This window comes from Oncorhynchus tshawytscha, linkage group LG09 (assembly GCF_018296145.1).
Source record: "Oncorhynchus tshawytscha isolate Ot180627B linkage group LG09, Otsh_v2.0, whole genome shotgun sequence".
Taxonomy (NCBI): Eukaryota; Metazoa; Chordata; class Actinopteri; order Salmoniformes; family Salmonidae; genus Oncorhynchus; species Oncorhynchus tshawytscha.
This window is the reverse complement of record NC_056437.1, coordinates 79,488,544-79,515,704: the sequence shown is the minus strand read 5'-3', so window position 1 is coordinate 79,515,704 and position 27,161 is coordinate 79,488,544. Positions and strand designations below refer to the sequence as shown.

Here is a 27,161-nt window from a genome sequence, read left to right as displayed (position 1 = left end):
TGACTGAATAAGTGCTGGAGAAAGAAAATCATTGACCAATTGTGATTAAATGTGTATTTATTAATTTGTTCAGTTGTCCAGCTTTGGTCCTACAAATGAATAACAGTTAATGTGTCAAGTTGAACACTAAGAAACACGTACATTTGAGCACTACAGTATTAATACAGTACATTTTAGTAACTTCAAGAAATAGATTGTTTATACTCCTACCTTGTGCTCACAATTGTCCAAACCATTATAGGAGTGTTAAATCAACTCTAAACTGAAGCAGCCCTCAATACAGTCCCCGTCTGATGGGGAGCACACCTCCGTGGAGCACATGAAGTAGATCTGTTGTGGATGAGGACAGGACAACACATTCAAATGCACTGATCAGACAGTACTGTATCAAACTGTCTATAATATGACACCATTGGCTGAAACGGACCTCCAGGTGGGAGGGACTTCCTGTGGGTAAAGACTGGAAGGTGGTGATTGTGAGCCTCCGGGTGTGACGGGGTTGGGCAGGTGGTGGGGGAGGGGCCTGGGAGTCACCACGGCTGGGACAGCTGAAAAATTAGACAAAACGTGGAGGTTCAGACAAAATAACTGCCTGTTCACTATATGGACAGTTAGTGGAGCTGAGCAGCAGGTTCTGTGGAAAACCCTATAAAATATGGATATTTCACACAGCTATGAAGTGCTTTCTCTGCTGTTGCATGTAAACAAACAGGAACTATAGTGGAACAACCTACCCATCATAGATGAGCAGCCAGCGGGCCCGTGGTGTGTCTGGGTAGGCCAGACAGTAGTGCACCAGGAGCACCAGGCCAGGGTCCATGTCTGGGGGGCTCAGCAGACCCACTTCCAGGTGCAAAGGTTGCCCCTGAAGTAGACTGAGTGGTCGATGTTTCTCTGAGTAGAAGCTGCTGTAGTGCTCATCTACAGGCAGAGGCAAATATGGGGAGGGTTAGTGGTTAGTTGGCAGATACAGTATGATAAAACCCACTCCTCAGAGTCCTACATAGCTCTGCTGCTACTCCTGAAGGTTTCATTACTTATATAGTCCTACCTGTAGCGATTCGTAGCTGGACAGCCAATGAGCCCTGAGTGGGGACAGGGGGGCTAGGGGTGGTGTTCATCACCTGGTACCTCACCCTTCCGGGAGAACCAGGAATAGACCTGCACTCCACCATCAACCTACACAGAAGACAAGCTCATGTTGCACTAACTCTACACCGATTTGTAATCTCATCCCATCTGTACTAAAGGATTGCAAGTGCATCATCATGGTTTGAAAGCATTAGCATTCAAATGGTAACTTCTGGGAAAAATAATGAAATACATTTGCTGGGGATTTGAACCATTTCTTCAGGTAGTAAAATGGCTTTTTACCGGACAGGTGAGTCTTCAGACGTGGTGCTGTGTTTATGTTGTGTGGAAAGTAGAGCGTTGAACTCCAACAAGTGGACCATGGCCTGACCATCCTCCTAACCAAACAGACACGAGCAACAGGGCAAAAGAAGGAGCATCAAACTATAGCATGCAAAATAATTACACAGGTAATATGTTGAACAGTTATACAAGGATGTTGAGTAGCAAGTGTACAGTAACTTACGTATCTGTGCACTCCACAGCCATCCAGGGGTACACTGTACAGGCCAGAGGTCATCCTCTGGGGGGTACAGGACACATGGCTGTCCACAGGTAGAGGGGGATGGGAGACCGTGGGGTCCACCAGAGAGCCAGGGACCGCAAAGACAAATTGACGCCCCGATGTACACTCTGAGGGTTGACACATACACAGCCTGAGGACCTAAGACACAGCACATTGTGTAAACTAAAGAGTAGCAAAGCAGTTCGAAAGCTGACATTCCCGAAATACCAAGCATGTGCACATGGCCTTGGACATGCTGGAAGACCATTTCCACTCCTCCGAGAAGTGTTGTGATGTCGGCGAAACACCAAACTGTTATGGCTTCTCCATAGCAACACCAAGACCAGTAGCTTGAGATCGAGAGACTAACCATTCACGAGGTAAGAGCAGCAACCTAAGGATCCGTCACAGTCCTGGTCGGACAAGCCACAGGGTGTGTGTGTATCAGTCTTGAAACCAGGGTCTGTATGGAGGGAAAGGAAACGGTACTGGTGTGACAAACCAGGTTTATGAACTTCTACTTAAGAAAGTGAACATTTGTTACTGAAGTAAAAACCAATTACACGGTGGTCTCCAGGATCACCTAGTAGAGGTGAGGTGCCCTCTTGTGGCTCTTTATAGTGCCTGCACTGATATGAGACAACCACATAGCCTTTCAATAGTGGTGCAGTTCACACATACAGTAGAAATATTCAAGATGAACTCACCTTTCATCACGGGGTCTGACAGATCTCCAGGGGGCCCTGGGTTGGGACGATGAGGGGAAGGAATGGTTGAAGGTTGTGGATGAATGATGTGATGGTGTGAGGGGTTATGAGTGGGGTTGGTGGTAGGATGGGGTGCATGGGTTGGACTCGCCACAGGAGTGCGGGCAAAGCTTCCTCTTCTATAATGGTCAGAATCTAGGGAAGCTTGAGCCCCTGATGTCTTTTCGGCGTGTGTACTGGGATCATAGCTTTGGTCCTGGTCGTAGATGGACATTCCAGGATGGTAGTAGGGGTCAAAGGGAAAAGGTGGGATTTCAGGAGTTGTAGATTCTGGGGTTGGAGTGGAGGTTTGAGGACTGTTAGTGGCAGGAGAAGGCCGAGGTTGGGTAGTAATCTGGATAGGCATTTTGGCCTGGGAATAGTCATATGGAAGGGCTGGTTGGTGAAAGGTTTCCATAGTGTGATGAGCAGAGGTCTGAGATGGAGTCGGAGCTCCTTTAGATGGGGCAGAAAATGCATGATCAACAGGTTGGGGTAATCTGTATGGATCATAAGGCATTGTGTAGTAATAGTATGGATGATCGTAGTAGTGTGGATAAACTGGATGGCCAGATGCTGGAGTAGAGGTTGAAGAGGATGCAGGCGGAGCAGTGGGGAGGACAGTAACAGGGTTTTGTTCTTGTTGAGGGTTGCTGATGGGTGATTTCAGATGAGGGTAGTACAACGGGGGGAAGTTTGGAAAGAGAAGAGGTTTGGTTGCAGCATGGGCAACAGAGGTAGAACTAGTAGACAGACTCTGGGCTGTGTGTGAATTGGAGGGTTGTTGTTGTGGAAGCCATTTCAGGTGACCATGAGGGTGCGACTTTCCACTTTGATCAGGAGACGACGCAGGGGGAGATGGGACAACTGGAGGATGTTCGTCCATGGGTCTAGAGGGATTGTTGGTCTGGAGACCAAGTCTATGTTTCTGGATCGGTGGAGGCTTGTAGGGAAAATTAAGAGTGTATTGGTAGAATGGGATCTCTATTAAAGTGGGAGATGAGATAGGGGAAGTGATAGGTTTCAAAGATTGAAGATTAATAAAAGGGTTATCAGGGTGATGGGATCTCTTGACCTCACCACTGGGTGTTTGAGGGGTGTAGTAGTGAGGATAGGGTGGAGGGTGAGGCACATGAGGAACAGGAGTTTGACGGTGTGTTTGTGAACTGCTAACCGGGAGAGTAGAGGAGTGAGAGGCAGGGGTAACAGGCCAAGGGTGTTGGGGTGGGTTATAGGGAGGCACTTTGGGGTGGTAGAGGTAGTAGTGCGGAAACACCCGGAAGATTGGGTTAAGGTTGTGAGGGGCAGGTGGTTCAACCTGAGGACCATTGGTGGAAGTACCCGTCTTGGCACCATTACTGGGCCCTTGAGGTGGCTCAAACATAGGGATGTTGGGGTGATGGTAGTTGTGGTAGTATGGGTGGCGAGTATACTCAGGGGGTAGGAGAGTGAGGGCTTCAGAGTGAACTGGATGACCAGCTGTAGTGGAAGAATACTGAGTAACATGGGGGTTATTGTAGTTGGGGTGGCTTGGGACAGGAGTGTGGCCTGGCTTCGACTTAGTGGGGCCTGTAGTTGGGAGTTGAGAGGGGGGACTAGAGGAGAGGGGTGACTGGTATGACTCACTGAGGGGCATCGTGTGGAGGTAGTCATACTGAGAGAATGGGTAGGCCTGAAGACGCTGAGCCAGGGGAGGATGGACAGAGGAGCCTGTAGTCAAGGGAGAAGTAACATGGATACCAGGGCTGGGAGGCTGATTAGGGGGCAATGTGGGCAGGGGATTAAATGGGAAGGATGGGTGACGCACTGGGTAAGACAGGGTTATGGAAGAAGGGTTAGACAGCAGGGTTGAGGAAACTGAGCTTGTTGGGCCCATAGTTACATAATGGGGAAAATCTGCTGCAGGTCGGAGGGGTTGTGTTGCTTGGACAGGCAGAGAAGGACAGGCCAGTGTGACGGCTTTCTCTCCTATTTGAAGAGAGAGAGTGTATTTTCCATCCTGGAAGAAAATGTCCATTATTTCAGTTAGTGAAATACACAGGAAACTTTAGAGCATGAACAACCCAGCAGCGTTGCAGTTCTTGACAGAAACCGGTGAGCTTGGCACCTACTACCATACCCCGTTCAAAGGCACTGCAATCTCTTGTCTTGCCAATTCAACCCTCTGACTGGCACATACACAATTCATGTCTCCAGGCTCAAAATTATATTTTACCCATCTCCTCCCCTTCATCTACACTGATCGAAGTGGATCTAACAAGTGACATCAATAAGGGATCAAAGCTTTCACCTGGTCAGTCCTGGAAAGAGCAGGTGTTCCTAATGTTTTGTTCACAGTGTAAAATGCAACATTATTAAGCAAAGAAATTGTTTCAGCAAATTTCATGTAAAAGCAAAAAGGACAGTCAAGTAGCCCTGAGTCATCATTTCCATCCCAAGTCATAGCACAATAGGAGTGCCATGGCTCACCTTTGATGTGATCCCACAGGCAGTGAAGGGTGCAGATATGAGCAGCGTTCCATGTTGCCTGTCCATACTGTAGCCACACTGCAGGGCCAGCGAAAGCAGTGGCATCCATTTTCCTCTAACTGCAGGGGGAAACCAACACAGCTCACATACAGACCTGACAGTAGCCCCACAAACTCATCATAGCTGTAGAAATAGTAGAAGCATTGGATTCAGTCCAAATGATGTCTCTAAATCGGTCTGTTCAGCAGCGATAGCGTGCAGGCCGAGTACAATTGTGATAAATTATACTATATAACTCCACACTTACCCTTGACTCTGAGCTCCTCTTTGGCTCCTTGAACTTGCAGTCTGACAGTCATTCCCTGAGATGAGCAGCAGAGGGAGGAGGGGGCCAGGGCCTGGGACATTGGGCAGGACATCTTCACAGGGGTCCCTCTCCAGATCAGAGGCAACACATAACTACCATCCTGTCAACAGGCCAAAGGAAAGGAGTGAATAACGGTGTGTGATGAACAATAGAAAAAGCTTTTATGTTGACAGAATGACAGTCACAGAACAGTTTTCACCTGCCAGTCTGACAAGTTCAGAGAATGGATTGTGACTATGGACATAAAGTTACTTTTAAGCAGGGCAGAGGGGGTTGAGTGCTACTTTACCACTTCTTGGTTGACGTGACAGGCATTATAAGGTACCACAAACGTCAAGTCTCGCCAGGTCGACTCGACGGAGTAGCCACATTGAGAGGGTAGTTGGGCCAGGGGGACAGCAGAGGCATTTGCTAAAGGCAAGAGGACAAATGAATAGAATAGCCTACAGCTATGCATCATTCACACCCACACTCCTTGTGGTCAGACTTAGGCTCATTTTAGTCCATTATTGGGCTAACTTTACTCCTTATAGTCCAAGGACTTTACATGTTCTGTTTAAAGGCGAATTGGCTCTGGAAGTCAAAATCGTCAAATACTCTATCTAAAACAGGATTCAATTCTCAATTGCAGTATGTCTCTAGAAACATAAATCCCTCTACTTTCGTCAAAATAATTTCATAAATGAAAATACTGTAAACTGTTTTTAACACAGTTGCAGCCAATAGTATTTTTTGGTGACGTCTTAAGTTTATGGCGTCCGTCTTCCATTTACACAAAGGTGTTCAAAGACGCAGATAGCTAATTAGGACAGTAGTCCACTGTCTTCGTTATTATTCTGTACGTAAATCCGTGACACTCCATTTAGTATGATATGCTACGTTTCGTATGGTATGTATTGATTTGTGGGAAAAATGGCTAACGTTAGCTAGGTTAGGGATTAAGGTTAAAGGGTTATTAAGTAACCTTCTGTTTTATGTAACCATAGCAAACTAATTTGAGTGTCCCAGATGTACACATACTATGTTACGTCTAGGTTGGGCCTAACTGTAAAGGCGTGTATCAATTTAAATGTGTTTTTATAAAATGATGTCTTGCTTATATAAAATATAAGGTTCTTATAATTCCAAAACCCTGCCCCAAGCGATGTGAGTTAATGTTCAGACCGAGCATCGGGGCTCTTAAAATAAATAAATAAATATATATTATATATATAAAATAAACACTGCCCTGTACAGAAGACACCTTCATCCAATGACTAATGTGTAACGGAACTGAGTCGTGATCAACGGGATAGGTCACTGTCCGATTTACCTCTGTCTACTAACAGATGTAGGGCTCGTCTCCCTCTGACAGTGAGGGTCATAGACTCATCTCCACATTCTACGTCTGGCTCCATTCTCATCCAGCTCTCTGCTTTCGCTATCTCACCTCGAACTCGGATCTTTCCTGCACGCACTCCTAAAATAGACATAACATTAGCCTATTATGCATATTTTGAGCAAGGAAATACGTGGCTAGTCAAACTAAACAAGTTGAATGGTAGAATAGGCTACAAGACAGACAGAGGCCACCTATAGCTTACCTGGAGTTACTGAATTTGAGTGGTATGCCATTTGTGAGTGGTTCTCATCGTTTCCTGTGATAGAAAACTTTCCACAATGTAAATTCTGAATTTTTCCTTGATTGCAATCGATATTCCTATAGGATTTAAATGGTACACCATCCGAATGCTTCTCCTCGTGTTGTTTGGCATGGTACTTGTCGTTCTTATCATTGAATACCACCATTCGTTTTCTACCTGAAAGTCGTGATCTGTTCAAATCTCCAAAGTCCGGAGATAACGTGCGAAAATATACATTTTCGTATGATTCACCAATTTCACGTGGCTTGGTCTCGTGGATCTGTCTTCGCGCTGGCATTTCTACGCGGTTTCTTGACTGGTTTGTTTGACGGACGTTGGTCTTTGTCGTCGGGGTGTAATGAGTCAGTTTATCATTACGGGAGACACTGTCGCTTGAAAGAGGATTTTGTGTGGATTCTGTGAACTCAACAGGTGTGTGGATTATTATTTTACCCGTCGAATCGTGAGCCTGACCTCGCAGATACCGAGTGATTGTTAGAATGTAAAGTAGGAGGATACCGTAACATTTATGTGTAAAATACATTGCCAATATGATTGTTTCTCAACGTGCATTAACACACTGGGACGAGGGGAAAGGTAAATTTTGAATGCTTCCGCAAGCACGACATGTGTTCACTGATTCAACCTCAAGTAGTCTTAATTTGTAATTAGTCTCAACAATGGCATGCTGATTCCAATTATGCTTGTCATTTCTACAGAGGTATATAATTGCAGGTTTGCTATATAATTTACCATAATAAAAGTCAAGTTGAAACTCAAACACAATACGTTAGAGATGACAGGCTCTCTTCTCTCCACAAGAGGGTGGTATTGTCATACAAGTCAAAGCACACATTGAATTCTCCACTCCCCCCACCCTTACCCTGGTATGGCCAAGTAACCTTACGCAGTTCCTAGAACTTTGCTTTGTTAATATGGTAGGAAAATAAACCATCTTCTGCTGTAGCACAAGAACGTCAGCAATTGCTGAGAGGTGAACCTGACCCTAATCAAGTTTCACCTTTGAATGTATGGGTTAGGGAACCTGCTTTTGTACCAACTCACATGACATAATACTATAGTATACTATGGTATAAATACTACAGTATTGCTATATTTATATACTATAGTATTCACCATAGTGTTTTAGCAGAGTAGTGTATTATTTACTTCACTGTATTGTATTTGTATCTTTGACATAGAAGTGGGGTCCATAATCTGTATTTAGGTAGGACTGGAGCCTGAACCGATAGTTCAGCTCTTCTGCTCTCTTCTGTAGCTTCTGTAGCTTCTCTTCTGCTCTCTTCTGTAACCTGTGGGGAACACAACATATGATCTATACTTGGCATGTAGGATTCTCACTGATGGCTGGCACAAATTGGGATCTTTTTTGTGTGGAAATTTCCCTGAAATCAATTTGGAATAATCTAGCAAATTTGTGCGTCATAGGGATTTTATTGAGTGTTTCCTTTGTAATATCATCACTATAACCGTTGCTATTATTGTCATAGAGACACTGTGTCACCACATGACAACATCAATGTTGATCATTATCAACCAAATACAGTGGCATGAATTGTACAGACAGCAGTAGGCCTAAGAGTGACTGAAAAACAAATTCCACTGTACTTTCCTCTTTTATCAGGCATCTGCATACTAACTACTGTAATATTCAAGGACCCATAAGTAACAGGGAATTCATTGAAACTGAGCGTAATGTACACTGTCTAACTGAACCACACTATTCAATAGGCTACATGAAGAGAGTGTACAGGGGAGGAGAGGGGGTTGATGGGCGCTGCAGAGTGATGACTCATTGTGAGTTGCCTAGCTACCAACAGTCAGGAGTTGTTTTCTTTTCAACGTTTCAAAGCAAAAAATATGTATGTCTGGATTTCATTGAGAGAAAAGAGGGAGAGGGGTGGTAAAACAAGGGCTGAGCAGGAAAAGGAGGGACAAAACAGTCAGAGAAAGAGGAGGAGGGTAGATCATGTGCAAACTAAGTGAAATGTAGCAATAATGTGAGATCTAAAAAAAGAGCCACAGGGTGGAAGTGACAGAGAGGGAGTGGATCAAGAATAAAACCCTGACCAGTCACCATGGAAACAGACAACTCCACTAAATATCAGGATTTTTTTTGATTGAATGTAAACAGTTGCTGGAACAACCAAAACAACTAGTGGCTACATTTCTTATCAGTTTTTTGTTAGTACATTGAGCTTCATGTCCCTTAAAGCTATCCCTGACAGTTTACTTTTTCTTCTTAAAAAAACAAGAGACTGCTTTAAGACCTGTTGGAATTCCCCTTGCAGGGACCCACATGAAAAAATACTATAGTATTCTATCCTATAAATAAATGGTAGTATAAACTATAGTTATTTATGTAGTGCTTTTGCGGATTGTAGTATACAGTAGTATTTACTGTAGTGTTTTTGTGGCCTGTAGTATGTACTGTAGTGTTTTTGTGGCCTGTAGTATTTACTGTAGTGTTTTTGTGGCCTGTAGTATGTACTGTAGTGTTTTTGTGGCCTGTAGTATGTACTGTAGTGTTTTTGTGGCCTGTAGTATTTACTGTAGTGTTTTTGTGGCCTGTAGTATTTACTGTAGTGTTTTTGTGGCCTGTAGTATGTACTGTAGTGTTTTTGTGGCCTGTAGTATGTACTGTAGTGTTTTTGTGGCCTGTAGTATTTACTGTAGTGTTTTTGTGGCCTGTAGTATTTACTGTAGTGTTTTTGTGGCCTGTAGTATTTACTGTAGTGTTTTTGTGGCCTGTAGTATGTACTGTAGTGTTTTTGTGGCCTGTAGTATTTATTGTAGTGTTTTTGTGGCCTGTAGTATTTACTGTAGTGTTTTGTGGCCTGTCGTATGTACTGTAGTGTTTTTTGTGGCCTGTAGTATTTACTGTAGTGTTTTTGTGGCCTGTAGTATGTACTGTAGTGTTTTTGTGGCCTGTAGTATTTACTGTAGTGTTTTTGTGGCCTGTAGTATTTACTGTAGTGTTTTGTGGCCTGTCGTATGTACTGTAGTGTTTTTGTGGCCTGTAGTATTTACTGTAGTGTTTTTGTGGCCTGTAGTATGTACTGTAGTGTTTTTGTGGCCTGTAGTATTTACTGTAGTGTTTTTGTGGCCTGTAGTATTTACTGTAGTGTTTTTGTGGCCTGTAGTATTGTAGTTCTGCCCCTGAACAGGCAGTTAACCCATTGTTCCTAGGCCATCATTGAAAATAAGAATTTGTTCTTAACTGACTTGCCTAGTTAAATAAAGGTAAAATAAAAATAAATACAAATTTAGCTTACTATAGTGTTTTTGTTTTATTATCTTAGACGTGGAGGCTTTCTCCTTCAGGAAACCTACTGGAGAAATACTAAAAGATCACATTTTCCATAACCTTTAGATAGTAGTGGGGTCTGAACAGATAGCTCAGAGCTTCTACTCTTTTCTATAACCTGTAGGGAACAGGTTGGTCTGTACTTGGCATGTAGGTTTCTCACTTATTTTTTTGCGGGCATTAATGTAATATTTACTACGGTGTTTTTTGGGGGGGATAATATTGAATATTTACGATAGTATTCTACAGTATACTTCAACTTCAACATTATACTAAGTACTACACATTATTGAGGGATACTACAGTTACAGTATAGTATTCTACAGTATAATACAGTTTATCATTCTATAGTAAGTACTGTAGTATTGTATAGGAAACTGTTGTATTTTTTAAACATGGGGAGCATTGAGAAACCCCAGACGAATCTAAAGGAACCACAGACTGCCATAGTTTTGCCGTTACAGGCCTCAACTGATCACTGTCCCCATCATCCCCAGGGAAATCAGTGTTATGCAAAAGTAGATATAATCTCGTGAAACCAAAATGATAATGACATAGCAATTAAAATGGCATTCTAATTCTGGTCACGTAAAGGGTAACACAAATCACAGGATGTCCATGTACTCTGCATAATGATATCATTTAGTTTCGAGGCTTACATAGAATCACATTGATGTGTATGTCCTAGGACCTAGTCCAACTCTACCTGTTTCTGGCTGACCTATGATGGCACCTGGCTGACCTGAATGTTGCTCCACCTTAATTAGGCTCATACGTCTCTTACTTTGGCTGGCTTTCCAGTGGCTTACCAGGTTTTACCACATAATCACAGACCCCTACTACTTTACACTTTCCTCTTGAATCTCTCTGCCCAAATTGTGTCCCTGGGATCTCTAATGGAGGGAGTGACCAGATTTAGCATCCCTCACTACACTAATATGGGTGGTAGCTGCACCTGTGCAGTTTCAAGGGGCTTGATCTTGCTTGTGAATTACTTGTGCATTACAGAGAATAATGTATGTGGAAGGAGCATGCCACAACATGGAGATCATGGGAGTAGTATCTTTCAACTGGCAGCAATGTTCCCTCTAAGCTGTGAGCGCGTGTGCGGGCGTGCAGCTCCCCGGGACTGCCATGCAGAAGAAATATCAGCGAGCAGAGAAGCACGAGATACATTTTCACTCAACTTTCTAGAGTTTCCCCCCTTAGTTAACACGATCACTGTTTCCCTTTACTGTGGAAATTGTGATCAAATCAACGCAATATTAGCCACTTTCAATGCAACATACCGAAACAAAATCAACTATACAAGACTTAGTATGCAAAACAAACTATGCAAGAGGTTTTTGTTGTGGGCAGAAAGCATCGGATTCGATTGCATTGACATGCATAACTCAGGCCCCTACTCGACACAGACCAGTGTGCCATAACCAATCAGAGCTGCAGTAGTCCTATATGCAAATAGACCATTGCCATATATGGATCTGTGCCGTTCACTTTGAACTAGACTGTATTTACAGCATGAGTGGTCGTGTGCAGATGCCCTTGTTTTGAGATCAAAGCGAGAACTGCATGTAGCGACGTGTACATTTGTTCATATCCTTTGCTAGTTAGGGAGTTATTAGCCCTGTTATAGCCCCATTTGTAGTCAGCAATGGGGAAGTGATTGCTTCCTACAAGAGCACAAAACGTGTGCATTTCTAGTCATCTTTGAAAAGCAAGTCAGTTTAAGTGCTTTTTTGGTCTTCAATGGGCAGTGTTGTATTGAGAGACAGGCTTGAATAAGCTAAGTAGCCAATTGGCAGAGGGTTGAACAATTTGTCTGATTCTCTGTAATAATGGGATGAAAATAATACTGAATTTTATTTTGTAAAGTGGTTTCTTGCATCAAAAAACACAAGGACAAGTGTATAAACAGACTAATGTCAAGCCCTGTATATTTTTGTCAAAAGTCTCATGGAATGTAGGCCTATATTGAACACCACACATTGGCTGCTACTGTAGGCTGAACGATAGAACAGCTATTACCATGTTAAAATGTTATGTGATGCATTTTCTCCATTGCTTTTGATGCTAGGCCTACGTTATGATCAAATAGCCACAGTAGCCTACTTGACCACTGTTAGAACTAACTTAAAGCAGGTACATCCTCGGTGTTCACAGTAAACGCACACCGGAAGTTGCACAGAATTGTCAAGTTTGCTTTCAGCAGACCTGAAACTTGTTAAGCGATTTAAAAAAATGAGGGAACATTGACTGGCAGGCATAGAATTAGAAAGTCCATTTGCTCCATGTAGTATTCCCTGTAGGATAGGGATCTCCTTTCACCTTCCACTGTGTGTGTGTGGCTATGACATTAATCTGAGGGCCAGAAGGGTGTGATCGTGTGTGTTACAACGGCACCATGACGTCAGTGTGTACCTTACCTGTATAGGAAACCAGTCAAGCGACAAGTGGGAGTGAAGGAATAAGTGAGATTCCAATAGCCTCATCCCAATTAGTCAACACAGGGTAGGGTGAGAGTTTCAACACACTGTGATACAGGCTATTATCTGTTCTGACTCATTAAACAGTTTTCTTTCAAATGACCCAGCAAATCCCCTACATACTCTTGCTGTCTTTCTAAATGTAAATCTAGCAATCAGACCTCCAGGACAGTCATGTTGCTGTAGACAGACTCAGACAGGCAGAGACCGGGGAGAATGACACAGTTAACCACAGCAGATCATTTGACCATTGTAAAGTGACGTGCTTATGGTCACGCTTCCTCCCTTTGGCATGTGGACACTGGACCCGTTTGACACGGCCGTGTGGAAATACTCTGTCAGTGAGCGGCCCTGGGAGCTCCTCAGCGTTGAGTCACAAGCGGCGTGGTCTTTCTCAACACTCACAGAAGTAACCCACACATTCTAACTTCTCATCCCACACAAGGCAAGGCGAGCCACGGCTACGCTGTAGACCCACCTTGAATATGAAGGAGTGAACACTTCAATTCAAACAACAGTCCAGTCTGCCTTTAGGGCACATGTCAAACTGATTCCACAGAGGGCCGAGTGGCTGCAGGTTTTCACTCCACCCTTGTACTTGATTGATTAATTAAGGTCACTGATTAGTAAGGAACTCCCCTCACCTGGTTGTCTAGGTCTTAATTGAAAAGAAAAAAAACAAACCTGCAGACATTCAGCCCTCCGTGGAATGAGTTTGACACCCCTGCTTTGTGGGCTCTGGTTTTTCCAGTTTTGATTAACAAAGGGCTGATTGTTGATGAAGCTACACAGGCATGTTATTTGTTAATTTCACTGGGGCCCCGCCCAGCTCGGGACCAGCTTCCATAGGCAGACAGAGGAAGCAGGGATATAGGATATATCGTAGGCCACACTGTACCCAAGCTAGCTTACCTCACCTGTCAGGTAGGTGTTGTCGATACACCGTGGGAAGAGGCAGGCTAGACAACATTTCTAAATTCCCTCTCTGCCTTTTTCTATATTTGAGGCCCAGTATTTGAGTTGCCTGTCCCCCTAGGGGCTAAGGTGTATCCTATTGGATTTGTGACAGTCACAGTCTTAGTGTTGGGTGTGGGGAGTCCACAGTACATCTTTAGAGTTTACTCCACATTCCTTGACTTTGACCCAAGTGAGGTATGCTGTTTGTGGAACCGTATCCACCAATAACCCAGTATGTGACGTGCCCATTGGATAAGTCACTTGGCCAAACATGTCTGAAACCCCATCATTACCCTGTGACATCACCTGAGGCTGCTGAAGCACTCTGTATGTAGCACATTACCTCAGTAGAGGTCAATAGAAGTAGGTTTCTTTCCCTCTACTTATATTGTCAGACTATTGTCCTAGATAGTGCACTATATCAATCAAGTGTGAATATGAATTGAACTAGTGGGAAACAGGTTTCTCTCAGTCGTTCTCATGCGAACACACAATCTCTCTCTTTCTCTCAGGCTATGACTTGCACTTGTTACCTCCTCTCCCTCCCAACCAACTACATTCCTTCATCCTGACTATCCTCCCAGAGAGAGAGCTTTGGAGGGGGAATGGAGAGAGGGGGTGGGGATCAGCCAGAAACACTACACCCACCACGTCAGTGTGTGGAGATACAACAACAACAATGTGGTCGCTCTGGCTACTACTGAGTCTCCATGGCAGCAGGGATTTGAATTCATGACAATATTTTGGGAGTTCCCCAAACATCTGTAGGTGAGTCAGTGAGCTTCCTCTGAGTACTCATGGATATAATGGCCTAAATAGACAGAGTGACAAAGACATAGCTAGAACATGAAAAACAAATACTCCACCACAAAGTTGTTGAAATAGTGGCTTTTCGGTAATTGCATGCATGTGAGAGAGAGAGAGAGAGAGAGCAACGGAGGGAGAGAGAGAGAAAAAAGGAGCGAGAGATTTGGGTGGGGTGTGGACTTGAGGAAAAGAGGGTGGGTGGGAGGGAGGGAGGGAGGGAAGTGGGTGGAGGTGTGGTTGTAAGTGTTTGTACGTTCCTTGGCGGCGAGGGCTGAGTCTGACATTTGGAACGTAGGGAGCAGAAGGAATTGGGCTTCAACAGAAAGGCTACCATCAAAAAGTAAGTTGGACATTTGTGTTCTCCTTCAGAACTCTCAACTCTTTGACATGCTCTTCATGCGTTTCTTAAATGATAATAGCCTATATGCATACCTTCTATTTTATTACTCTCAAGACTAATAAAATTGCACACAGTCAGTAGGGGTGTGAATTAATTAGAATTGTAGCTAGCATGTCTTTTGTAGTGCAAGTGATACTGGTAGTTTATTCCTTTGCCAGGTAAGTTCAGTGTGGGTGTGTTCAGGTAATTGATCAGGTAGCTGGTTCTAAAACAAACATTACAAGGTAAAAATCCAAATGCACTGCAATTCTGAAACTTTAAGTATACATTGAATTAAAGTTCATAATGCACACACTTTAGCCCATGAAACCTGTCCTGTAATTTCTGGTCGATAGCTGAGTGCATGATGGAACTATGCTCCATCCTAGAAGGCAGGGAGATTGTCATGAATTCAGTGTTTACTCTATGTGACTCTGGCAAACTGCTGAGGTTAGATAGGGTGTACTTTGTATTTCCTTCACATAACAGAACAGGGCTAAACTTCCCTCAGCAGCTGTCAGCTCAGACAGTCAGAGGTTTAATTGTCTAAGACCAGCTCGAGTTCCCTCTTCATTTGTCCCTTCAGCACTTAGATGAAAAGCTCTCATATATGAGATTACACAGACCATCTTTTGTGTACTCAAATATTTACACACAGTTGAGCTAACTAAGAAGTACTTGTTCCCAATGACAGTAATTTTGATGTGTACGTGGGAGGGAAACAACTTGGGGTGGGTTAGTGTTGATGTAGATCACATGTCTGGACCCAACCTAGACCAGCCCTTTATCCCAGAGAGGTTCCCTGCATTCCAGATGGGCTCTCGCCTCACTCTGTCCACACCCACCAGATCCCGAGCCGCTCTATTGCCAGTAGTAGGGGTGGGAAGGAACTCGAAAGTGTATCCGTGAGTTGTTCTCACAATATGATTTCTTGATGCTTGTTCTTCCTAAATACAATCCCGCCTTCTCTCTACTGACAATGGCCATTCAAACAGTCATTCAGCTTTTTTTGTTTGTATTGTTTATGATCTTTACTGAATGGATGAATCAAATAATGGCCATTGTAATTGGTGAATTGAGATCGTTTATCAATATTTTGAGTTGAGCTGCCTAGTTAATCTGAATTGGTTAAGGCAGGCATTCTCAATGTGGGGTCATACAAACCCACTAACAATGGCTTGCAGTGGGTTCACAGCCAGATCTCAAAATATATATTTAAAAAATTACACATCCACAATACTTTTACATAAATGCAGTGTAATTTCATCTTTAAAACTGCTAAGTTTTTCTCTCTGCCTCATAGAAAAATGTGTAGAATTGTAGGATATTAGGATATTAGGATATCAGCTTAAAAGCTGCAACAACAAAAAATCTCTGCCACATGACAACATCTGTAGATTTGCAGGAAATTAGCTTGGAAACGGCAACGTTTGGCAACAGGCGAGCCTTTAAAATGTTCCAACCTAGGGCTCAAAACTTGGTTTGTCTGTCCACACACCGCCGAATTCATGGCAATACTCCTTGTATGCTATTATTATCTAACTTGAGTTGTGTTCTGATTATGGGGGGGTCCATGATGAATTTACTATCACAAAAGGGGTCCCCGGCCCCATAATGTTTGAGAACCCCTGGGTTAAGGTGTGTGTATGTGTTTATTTGGGGGAGGTGGGGCAGGCAGGGGAGTAGGTATTTTGTGCAGTTATTTTAAGGAGTGGAGGTTTGTTGCAAGCTGAAACTCATCTCCTGCCAACGCTTCCCCATTTATCCCTCTGATTTTCTCACTCTCTGTTTCCCAGGGCTTCACTACCTGGCTTGACCAATCGCTATGTCCTATCTCAAATCTCTTCCTCTGAATCCTTTAGAATAATTTTTCATCAAGCCTCCCTCCATTTCTGTTTGTGTGGCTATAACCCATCGAGTTATGAAGCCGCACCCTGGGGGGGTGCAGACTCAGACCTTCCATCATTAATGACTGCCTGTTTCAAAGTGCTGAAGCCGCGCCCTGGGGGGGTGCAGACTCAGTCCTTCCATCATTAATGACTGCCTGTTTCAAAGTGCTGAAGCCGCACCCTGGGGGGGTGCAGACTCAGACCTTCCATCATTAATGACTGCCTGTTTCAAAGTGCTGAAGCCGCACCCTGGGGGGGTGCAGACTCAGACCTTCCATCATTAATGACTGCCTGTTTCAAAGTGCTGAAGCCGCACCCTGGGGGGGTGCAGACTCAGACCTTCCATCATTAATGACTGCCTGTTTCAAAGTGCTGAAGCCAAGCCTCACAGTGCAACCTTTGTCAACATCCATATCTAATAGTATTTAATAATAAAAAAATACATGAGATTTAAAGCAACTTTCAAGAAACCCAAGGACACTGTACAGCAAGAGTACAAAACTATAGAGTATCTTATTCCTGTCACTCATGTTAAGCCCCGTGACAGTGTCTGTGTCCCCCAGTATCGCTTTATTTGATAGGGTATAGAACGAGGAAGTGTTTGACCAACTTTTAACAAAATATATATATACTTTCTCCCTCTCCCTTGTTCTGTCTTTCTTTCAGTCATCATGTTGGTTCTTCTAGCCGGAATCTTCCTCCTTCACCTCACCAGCATCATCCTCCTCCTAGTGGCAACTATAGACAATGTAAGTAATCCCCCACTGCTCCTCCACTTAGTTCTCTTCATGTTGACATAGCCCTGTGGAGCTACACATGAGTGCACGTCTCTTTCACTATGTCTGTGGAGTGTTGAATCAAAAGATGAAAGCATGCTATGTTAGCCCTCATCGGCTCAGGCCTTTGGTGCTGTTCTGTCAGTGTTCCACTTTGGTATTCTGGACTACATTTCTGAGCTCACTCTCACCCCTGAAAGAAGATAGGTGACAAACAGGTTGGCCAGTGTTTCATCACCCTAAGTGTGTGTTTGTGTGGCGTGTGTTTTCCTGTGCGTTATCGTCAACAATGTGGCTGCATAAACATGCTCTTGTTCGTGTGTGGGATTCCAGTGTGTGTTAAAAGGCCTGTTGTAGTGAGAGGAGCGTACTGGCTGCTGTGGTATGCTGCTATGTTCTACAGATGTACATTCCACCCATTGACCGTTATCCCTGTGCCGGGACTTCCAAATGCATGTGTCGACACAACACATGAACCTGTGGATGTTCATTGACTATCTCTCCTCTCTGTCCTTTCCAGGCCTGGTGGATGACAAAAACCGTGTCCACTGATGTGTGGGCCAGGTGGATACTGACCAATGGAACCTGGAGCTCCAACGATCTCCCCGGCCAGTACCCTCAAGGTAAGCCTGGACCATACTGAACCGCTGGGCTAAAATGTAATGAAACATTCTCTGTGGAAAAAAAAACAGTACTGCTGGAAATTAGCATTGCTCCTGGATATACAGTATATGTAAATATCAACCTACACGTGAATTAAATGTTTTTTTTTTCTGTCTCAAGTCACCCCAATATATACATTTTTGCAGCACAGAAATAGGAACAGTGTAGTTTCTCCAGGATGTGGGTTTACTGCGCTGGAGGTTTGGTTGAATTCAGGGTAGAGCTCCATAACAACTGTCAGAATAAGCCTGTCATCTAACCTGTCTCTGTGTGTCTGTCAGTGTGAAGCATGATTGATCAGTAAAGCACTCTATTGCCCAACGAGGGAGAACAATGCCATTTTCTCATAGAGGAAACTGAACAGAGGGTGTGGCAGGATCAGAGACAGGGTTGGGGCTGTTGGGGAGGTTCAGATTTGCTTGAGTATGTACACTGAAAGTGCATTACAAATACAGTGAGTCTGTGTGTAGACCTTTAGTGAATGTGTGGTCAAAAGTATGTATGTAGCAATGTTGTAACTCTCTCAAAGTGTTTTATTTGATTGCTGAGAAACCCTTTTACAACCTATGAAATGAACTCGTCTTAAATCCTCTCATAAATATTCATTAGCACACAATTTTCCACATTAAAATACTTTCATTGTGTTTCTAAAAAAACAGAACTGCCCCTTTCACCTCTGCATTCCAGAGTGTGACACAACACTGTTTCGTTAATATGGTGTTTTTTTCTGGGTGTGTCTGTTCTGTAACTAGTCCTTACTCAGTGTCTGTCTCTGTCTCCCTCTACAGAATACCTCCAGGCAGTGCAGGCTAGCTCCATTCTGGCCTGCATATTCTCTTCCCTTGGCCTGTTTGTGTTTGTGGGACAGCTCTTCACTCTGTCAAAGGGACAGAGATTCACCTTCTCTGGCATCTTCCAGCTCCTAGCCTGTACGTATTGCCCTAAACACTTTCAATCTTCAACCTGTTAAACAACTAGTTCTGTCTTTGCTTGACGTTTGTCCCTCCCTCCCTCCCTCCCTCCCTCCCTCCCTCCCTCCCTCCCTCCCTCCCTCCCTCCCTCCCTCCCTCCCTCCCTCCCTCCCTCCCTCCAGGCCTGTGCATCATGATCGCTGCCTCCATCTACACAGACATCTTTCACAAGAATGAATCGGATGGTTGGTATGGCCACTCCTTCATTCTGGCCTGGATCTCCTTTGCGTTCACCTTCATCTCCAGTATAATCTACTTTGTCCTGCGAAAGAAGACAGCAAACTAGAAGCAGAAGACTAGCCCAAGGGACAGGCTCAATATCTTACGATCTGATCGTTTTTTGTACAATTAGGTATGGATATGAGTGTGGGATACAAAAGGGGAGAGTTGTTATCCACAGATTTTCATCCATGTATCTTTGGTTCCCACTGAAGTGTGTCTAAACATATGGATTTACATCGTTATAACCTACCTGTCCTGCCCACATAGTAATAACCTACCTGTCCTGCCAACATAGTAATAACCTACCTGTCCTGCCCACATAGTAATAACCTACCTGTCCTGCCCACATAGTAATAACCTACCTGTCCTGCCCACATAGTAATAACCTACCTGTCCTGCCCACATAGTAATAACTTACCTGTCCTGCCCACATAGTAATAACCTACCTGTCCTGCCCACATAGTAATAACTTACCTGTCCTGCCCACATAGTAATAACTTACCTGTCCTGCCCACATGGTAATAACTTACCTGTCCTGCCCACATAGTTATAACCTACCTGTCCTGCCCACATAGTTATAACCTACCTGTCCTGCCCACATAGTTTTAACCTACCTGTCCTGCCCACATAGTAATAACCTACCTGTCCTGCCCACATAGTAATAACCTACCTGTCCTGCCCACATATTACCAAGTCCATGTTTAGTTTTCAATATAAAGTGGGACAACATTTTCAAAGTTAATGAAACTTTTACAGCCCTCATATATTCGTTGGAGGTATAGGGGAGTCAGAGAGTTTTGACCGACAGTATCTCATTATTTCAGAATCATAGTCCTGAACTATTCTTGCTTACATTTGATTTATTTCTCAATTAGGCTCAGAATAAAACAAGGCCAAAACACTCAAAACCAAATAGAAGGATGAATTGACTAGTGTCGCAAACAGAATCCAATTTCGGAAACTGTCAACGATCATTACCCCGTTTGACTTACAGCCCTACTGTAGTGTGCTGAATAAGACAAAGAATATAATGTATTTGCCAATGTCCATACATGGAATGGAATATTAGTACTAACCTCACTGCTAACTGGACCCTCCCCTTTTTAGTTATGTAATTATCTTATGCTTTGTACTGTGAGTCTTATTGTGTAGGTTAACTTCCGTTTGTCTGAATCAACCTATCCCCCAGACACACCCATGGACTGACAGACAGACAGACGGATTGATCTTGAGTGCCTTGAAATCTGACAGAGCCAATTTGCTCGCTGCACATTGAGATATGTGTAAATATGAACATGTTTGGTTTCACATTATGCTTTGTATGTCTAATGCAATTTTATTTTTGTTACTATTTCTTATCAGTATGATAATGATAATTTGTATTAAAACCTGATTTAAATCACATTTCTCCTGTCAATGCTAAACAATTTTATATGAATCATAATCGGGTGAAGGAGGACAGATTGCAGGAAGATGAATGATACCTAGTCACTGGTAGAGGGGCACCATGGTGATACTGACAGAAGGCATACTAGTCTGTGAATGAAATCATTTTGCACATTTCCACCAAGTTTTATTGACAGCATGGATACAAGTTTACACAGAGAACTTCCGACTACTTCACACTGATTTGCTCTGTCAAAATCCAAATGCATGTTGGCTCATAGGTAAGTATCACACACATACAGTCAAAGTGGGCTGTACTCCCTCCCCTCTTCCTCCATCTCTCTGCCTCTGTCCTCTGAGTAGTACTGGGGTAGAGAGATGTGGGGAGGGAGTGGCAGTGATATGGGGATGGGAACAGGGTGGGACTGGGGAGGTGGGAGAGTGTGTACCAGTGGGGGGAGGGGTGGTGATAGGGGACGGGAACAGGGTGGGACTGGGGAGGTGGGAAGTATTCAGGGTGGGGGAGTGTGTACCAGTGGGGGAGGGAGAGGGTGAGTGGACGGGGTGATGAGGTTGGGGGTGGCGATAGGGGTTATAGTAGGGTGAACTGGGGATGGGGGACATGGGGAGGTGGGGGCGGAGTATTCAGGGGTGGGGGGCGGAGGGTAGTAGGGGCCAGGGGGAGTAGGGGGAGGGACAGGGGCTCTATGTCAGGGAATCGAGGGGGGTAGAGGCGGGCTTTGCACCTCCGCTCCATTAGTCTTCTTGGTGTAGTTGTTGAGGGTGGAGACTCCTGACAACATGCAGCAGGTAAAGGCCAGCCATGCCACACTAAGACAGAAACAGAGTAGAGAGACAGGAGCAGCAAGGAGGATCGTGTTAATCTGAACCCATGTGTGCAAGCCTACTGTTGCAAACATATTTCATACTCTTATCTTACTAAAACACAATTGATTGCGACAAGGCATATGCAATACTGCAATAATCTATTTGAGATGGACAGAGGTCTTTAACAGGAGCCCAGGCCTCATGAGAGTCCTTGAGATATATTATTGGGTGTCTCTCTTATTTAAAGGGGAACATGTAAACACTTGCTCTTGGAGACCAAATAACCAAATCAAATCAAATTTTATTTGTCACATACTTGGTGTAGATGTTAATGGGTGTAGACTGCTGACAGTTCCGACATGCAGTAATAACAGGTAATCTAACTAACAATTCCAAAAAAAAAAAACATGTCTTATACACAGTGTAAGATAAAGAATATGTACATAAGGATATATGAATGAGTGATGGTACAGAGAGCAGCAAGGAGGATGATCGTGTTATATACATGAACCCAAGTGGCATAGTTAAAGTGGCTAGTGATACCTGTATTACTAAGGATGCAAACATATTTCATATCAACGTATCTTACTAAAACACAATTAGCATTGTTTAAAGGCATATGCATAATTTCCCATCAACTCATGATTAAAGTGGCTGGATTTGTCAGATGGACCACTCAATGTTAGTGGTCTTTAACAGTCTGATGGCCTTGAGATAGAAGCAGGCCCAGCTTTGATGCACCTGTACTGACCTCGCCTTCTGGATGATAGCGGGGTATTAGGCAGTTGGTGTTGATGTCCTCTTTATTTAAAGGTGTCCTGGAACATGCGTTGTGCAAACCTCACTACCCTCTGCTCTACGGTTGAGGGCGGTGCAGACCAAATAACCAGGAGAGCACACTAAAGATCAGAGAATAAGTAGTGGTACAGTAGTAAACAGTGTGTGTGTACAGACTCACTAAAAGCCCCAGGAGTAGCCATAGCTGTGTGGTTTGAAGTCCTCTGGACCCATAGAGGCAGTAGTCTGAAACACCTGCATGAACATCTTGTGAGCCACCATTCCCAGTAACCCTAAGAGAATAAAACAGACATTGAAAGCTTATATGAGGATTCCATCAGAGAGACATTTTTATTTATCATACAAGCACTGATTTCACTAATAGCTTTATTGAGGAAAGTTTTCCTTGCAATGACTGTGATGTGTGGGTGTCTTACCTAAGTTGGAACTCACTGGTTGTAAGTTGCTCTGCATAAGAGCTTCTGCTATATCACGGTTTCCCAAACTCGGTTCTGGGGCCATCCCCCGGGTACACATTTTGGTTTTTGCCCTAGCACTACACTGATGACTCAAATCATCAAAGCTTGATTACTAGTTGGTTACTTGAATCAGCTGTAGTGACGACGACTCAGAACCGAGTTTGGGAAACCCTGTGCTAATTGATAAAAAAAGATAGATTCTAAATTAAAATGTGAACCTCCTAATATAGTGAAGACTGCAGAGTAGGCATTGAGGAGCTGTCCCCAGATCTGTGAGGGCCAAAAGGCATCCGGACACAACTGAAGAGACAGAAGCACACAGCTGATACACAGCAGCCCAACATACATGAGCTCCATTGACACCGACAACCACAACAGAGGATGATTACAGTATAACTATATCATGACTGTGTAATGTGTACCAACATACAATCTTGACACTGCAGAATAATTTACCTTTTTCACCTCCTGGAGTTAAAGAAAGAAAACTGCGACACTTTTCCTCTAAAAAAGAAAATACATATTTATTATTTCATATTATTAATAGAGAAAATGAAATGTAACCATACTTTATAAGTCATATATCATCACTAAAAATATTTAGGCCTGTATAGCATCTGCAATTCAACCAAAAGATAGACAACACATACAGCAGAGGCTTAGGGTTTCAAGCTTTGGTTGATTTGAAATGTAATCTTCAAGTTAATCATTAACATGTTGGATTCACGTCTCCATCTAAACCAAAAATCTAACTTAAAGAACAGGACTAAATAAATGCATTTAAAGTTTGATTAAATTAGATTTAGTCCTATTCTTTCATTTAGATTTTTGGTTTAGTTGGAGACATAAAATGATTAATTTGGAGTCAAATTGGCTCTATCAAGTCTTCTCCAGCCCTAGCTTTAGGGTGTTGAGTTCAGTCAAGGCAGGGGGTTGAATAATATAAACCTTTCTCTCTACCTGGTCATAATCCATAATTAAGTCATGCTGTTAGAATCTAAATCCCCCTGAACAGAGCACCAATAATAATCCTCTTTATAGAGTGCAAGAGCTCTCTCTCTCACACACACACACACACACACACACACACACACACACACACACACACACACACACACACACACACACACACACACACACACACACACACACACACACACACACACACACACACACACACACACACACACACACACACACACACACACACACTCTCTCTCTCTCATTGCGTTTAATCTCACCAGTGATTTTCATTTTGACCCTTGCTTCACATTGTTACGTTACTGTGTGACTGCAACTCCCCCACTTTGAACCCACTATATGCAACTCTTGTGAACAATCCTAGAGGTATTAAAGTTCCAACCATCCATTTTCACCCCCCAAAGTCTCACCCCAGGCGTCAGTGTAGATGTTCTCCTCACAGCTCATCCACATGCCTGCATGGAAGGCAGGGAAGACGAAGCGGTCGTCCCCCGTCTCCCAGGAGAACTGGATGGAGGTGGAGTTATGCGAGACCCCGGGCACAGGTATGCATTTGGTCAGTTTGTTGGCCGAGCAGAGGGGCTTGGGGACCTTCTGACTGCCCTCACACCAGTAGGACAACAAAAGGGCCATGGCCCCCAGGACCGCACCCTGTACAGAAACGACATGGTGAAGGGAGAGAGAGGGAACCTAGGGTGGGAGGAGGTATTGGAGAGGGCAAGAAGAAAGTTGTATTTTTAACAGCTGGTCAAACACTCCCTCAGTCTATACTATATAATGACAAAGGGAGACGGGGCCACTTCAGACAGAGATTCTGTCAGAGCGCTTAACATGTGACAGGAATCAGATATGGACATTGACAAAGACTGCACTGAGAGGCTCGACTCCAGCTCTCTTTTAAATAGCATTAAGATAGTTTAGAGAGAGCATATGGAAAAGGAAAAGATAAAGTATTCAGAGTAATTGCCAACCCAACTGAAAAAAAACAATCTAATCCCCCTATGTCTTTCCTTGCCTGGACACCCCCCACCCCACTTTACTTTGACCTCCACACATAATTGGAAGAGGAAGTATAAACTCTAACCAAGCCTATTAGCTACAAAGGTAACTCCAAACACATTTTCAATAAGAGCAGCTGTTCAGCTGGTTAAATAAAGGTTAGCCATGTGTTGGCAAACATTTATGTCCAAGTCAAGAAAGCTTACCAGCAGCCAGCAGCACTTTCCGTACTGGTAGCTTATTCGTAGGTGCTTTTTCAAAGCATTAAAATCCTGCAGCGCACGCAAGGTCCCCCTGCACAAGCCAGCGCATGACAACGACCCAAAAACACACAGCCAGGGCAACTAAGGAGTGGCTCCGTAAGAAGCATCTCAAGGTCCTGGAGTGGTCTAGCCAGTCTCCAGACCTGAACCCAATCTTTGGAGGGAGCTGAAAGTCCGTATTGCCCAGCGACAGCCCCGAAACCTGAAGGATCTGGAGAAGGTCTGTATGGAGGAGTGGGACAAAATCCCTGCTGCAGTGTGTGCAAACCTGGTCAAGAACTACAGGAAACGTATGATCTCTGTAATTGCAAACAAAGGTTTCTGTACCAAATATTAAGTTCTGCTTTTCTGATGTATCAAATACTTGTCATGCAATAAAATGCAAATGAATTACTTAAAAATCATACAATGTGATTTTCTGAATTTTTGTTTTATATTCTGTCTCTCACAGTTGAAGTGTACCTATGATAAAGATTAGACCTCTACATGCTTTGTAAGTAGGAAACACTGCCGATTTTGCAGGTTATCAAATACTTGTTCTCCCTGCTGTATTTCATCTCACAAATAAGGAACTCCTGGACAAATTCTATTCCACACACACATGTTCCTGGTAGTTAGTCTCTGAGAGACTTTCCATAGAACTTTACCAGAACCCTTCTGTTTTCCTCAGAACATCCTAAATAAATAGCATCTTTTTACTATTTTATTTCTTGTAAGGTCTTGATTCAATCCATAGCACTGAAGATCCATGCTGTAGAGCAATTGAAATGTAAAGGCCCAGCGCAGTCAAAATTCTGTTTCGCCTGTGCCTTATATCATATGGTACAACAGCTGTAAAGGTGTGAGATTGATTTGTGTTAGTTTCTGGTTGAAAATACACTGAACAAAAAATAAACATAACATGCAACAATTTCAAAGATGTTACATAGTTACAGTTCATATAAAGAAATGTCAACTTAAATAAATTCTAATCTATAGATTTCACATTTTTATTTTATTTCACCTTTATTTAACCAGGTAGGCCAGTTGAGAACAAGTTCTTATTTACAACTGCGACCTGGCCAAGATAAAGCAAAGTAGTGCGACACAAACAGAGTTACACATGGAATAAACAAACAGTCAATAGCACAATAGAAAAGTCTATATACAGTGTGTGCACATGACTGGGGCGTGGATCAGAAAACAAGTCAGTAACTGGTTTGACCACCATTTGCCTCATGCAACGCAGCACATTTCCTTCAAATAGAGTTGATCAGGCTGTTGATTGTGACCTGTGGAATGTTGTCTCACTCCTCTTCAATGGCTGTGCGAAGTTGCTGGATACTGGTGGGAACTGGAACACGCTGTCGTACACGTCATTCCAGAGCATCCCAAACATGCTCAATGGGTCACATGTCTGGTGAGTATGCAGGCCACCAAAGAACGGGGACATTTTCAGCTTCCAGGAATTGCGTACAGATCCTTGTGACATGGGGCCGTGCACTATAATGCTAAAACATGAGGTGATGGTGGTGGATGAATGGCATGACAATGGACCTCAGGATCTCATCACGGTATCTCTGTGTATTCAAATTGCTATTGATAAAATGCATTTGTGTTCATTGTCCGTAGCTTATGCCTTCCCATACCATAACCTCACCGCCACCATGGATCACTCTGTTCACAACGTTGACATCAGCAAACCGCTCACCCACACAACACCATACACACCATCTGCCCGATAGAGTTTAAACCAGGATTCATTCTTGAAGAGCACTATTCTTTAGCGTGCCAAAGGTGAGCATTTGCTCACTGAAGTCAGTTACGATGCAGAACTACAGTCAAGACCCTGGTGAGAACGACGAGTACACAGATGAGCTTCCCTGAGACGGTTTCTGACAATTTGGTTAGAAATGATTTTCATCAGCTGTATTGGTGGCTGGTCTCAGGCGATCCCACAGGTGAAGCCAGGTGTGGAGGTCCTCGGTTGGCGTGGTTACACGTGGTCTGTGGTTGTGAGGTTGGTTGGACGTACTGTCAAATTCTCTAAAACGACATTGGAGGCGTCTTATGGTATAGAAATGAACACAAAATTGTATGGCAACAGCTCTGGTTGACATTCCTGCAGTCAGCATTATAATTGCACGCTCC

General features: G+C 43.6%; 3 protein-coding genes and 1 non-coding gene across 19 annotated transcripts in view; 1 reads left to right on the top strand and 3 right to left on the bottom strand.

Annotated features, from left to right (window-relative positions):
• Window positions 1-39: 39 nt before the first annotated feature.
• Window positions 40-7,483, bottom strand: LOC112258738 (zona pellucida sperm-binding protein 1). Of its 6 annotated transcripts, XM_024433277.2 has the most exons (14): window positions 6,802-7,483; window positions 6,531-6,677; window positions 5,508-5,629; window positions 5,159-5,318; window positions 4,852-4,970; window positions 2,344-4,381; window positions 2,007-2,099; window positions 1,598-1,764; window positions 1,375-1,469; window positions 1,052-1,179; window positions 735-921; window positions 428-548; window positions 211-330; window positions 40-89 (listed from the first exon to the last, which is right to left on the bottom strand). In XM_024433277.2, exons 1-13 carry the CDS (start codon window positions 7,382-7,384, stop codon window positions 247-249), a joined length of 4,044 nt encoding a protein of 1,347 aa, XP_024289045.1. In that variant the 5' UTR covers window positions 7,385-7,483; the 3' UTR covers window positions 40-89; window positions 211-246. The 6 variants fall into 6 exon arrangements, with proteins under 6 accessions (XP_024289045.1, XP_042183505.1, XP_042183506.1 ...); XM_042327571.1 differs by having other exon boundaries at window positions 40-330; XM_042327572.1 differs by having other exon boundaries at window positions 40-330; window positions 1,375-1,466.
• Window positions 7,484-10,167: 2,684 nt separating this feature from the next.
• Window positions 10,168-10,220, bottom strand: LOC112259535. The gene has a single exon (XR_002954884.2). It is a non-coding gene; the product is annotated as a U7 small nuclear RNA (small nuclear RNA).
• A 4,072-nt stretch (window positions 10,221-14,292) lies between these two features.
• Window positions 14,293-20,722, top strand: LOC112258739 (epithelial membrane protein 2). 2 transcript variants are annotated; one of them, XM_042327570.1, is made up of 5 exons: window positions 14,293-14,379; window positions 17,353-17,435; window positions 17,983-18,085; window positions 18,914-19,054; window positions 19,219-20,722. In XM_042327570.1, exons 2-5 carry the CDS (start codon window positions 17,358-17,360, stop codon window positions 19,380-19,382), a joined length of 486 nt encoding a protein of 161 aa, XP_042183504.1. In that variant the 5' UTR covers window positions 14,293-14,379; window positions 17,353-17,357; the 3' UTR covers window positions 19,383-20,722. The 2 variants fall into 2 exon arrangements, with proteins under 2 accessions (XP_042183504.1, XP_042183502.1); XM_042327568.1 differs by lacking the exon at window positions 14,293-14,379 and adding an exon at window positions 14,616-14,758.
• Window positions 20,723-21,397: 675 nt separating this feature from the next.
• The window catches only part of tcf20 (transcription factor 20), a 29,481-nt gene continuing 23,717 nt past the window's right edge, over window positions 21,398-27,161 (bottom strand). For 2 of the 10 annotated variants that reach the window (XR_006084170.1, XR_006084173.1), the window contains 3 exons: window positions 24,180-24,459; window positions 23,245-23,292; window positions 22,424-23,088 (listed from right to left, as the gene is read on the bottom strand). Coding sequence is in view for 4 of the 10 variants with exons in the window: in XM_042327566.1 (XP_042183500.1) it covers window positions 21,461-21,535; window positions 22,491-22,602; window positions 23,007-23,088; window positions 23,245-23,292; window positions 24,180-24,402 (540 nt within the window). In the remaining 6 variants the exon portion in view is untranslated. Of the gene's footprint in view, window positions 21,536-22,423; window positions 23,089-23,244; window positions 23,293-24,179; window positions 24,460-24,974; window positions 25,157-27,161 lie in introns of those variants that run through there. The other 8 variants (XR_006084168.1, XR_006084172.1, XM_042327566.1 and 5 more) reach the window with 7 other exon arrangements.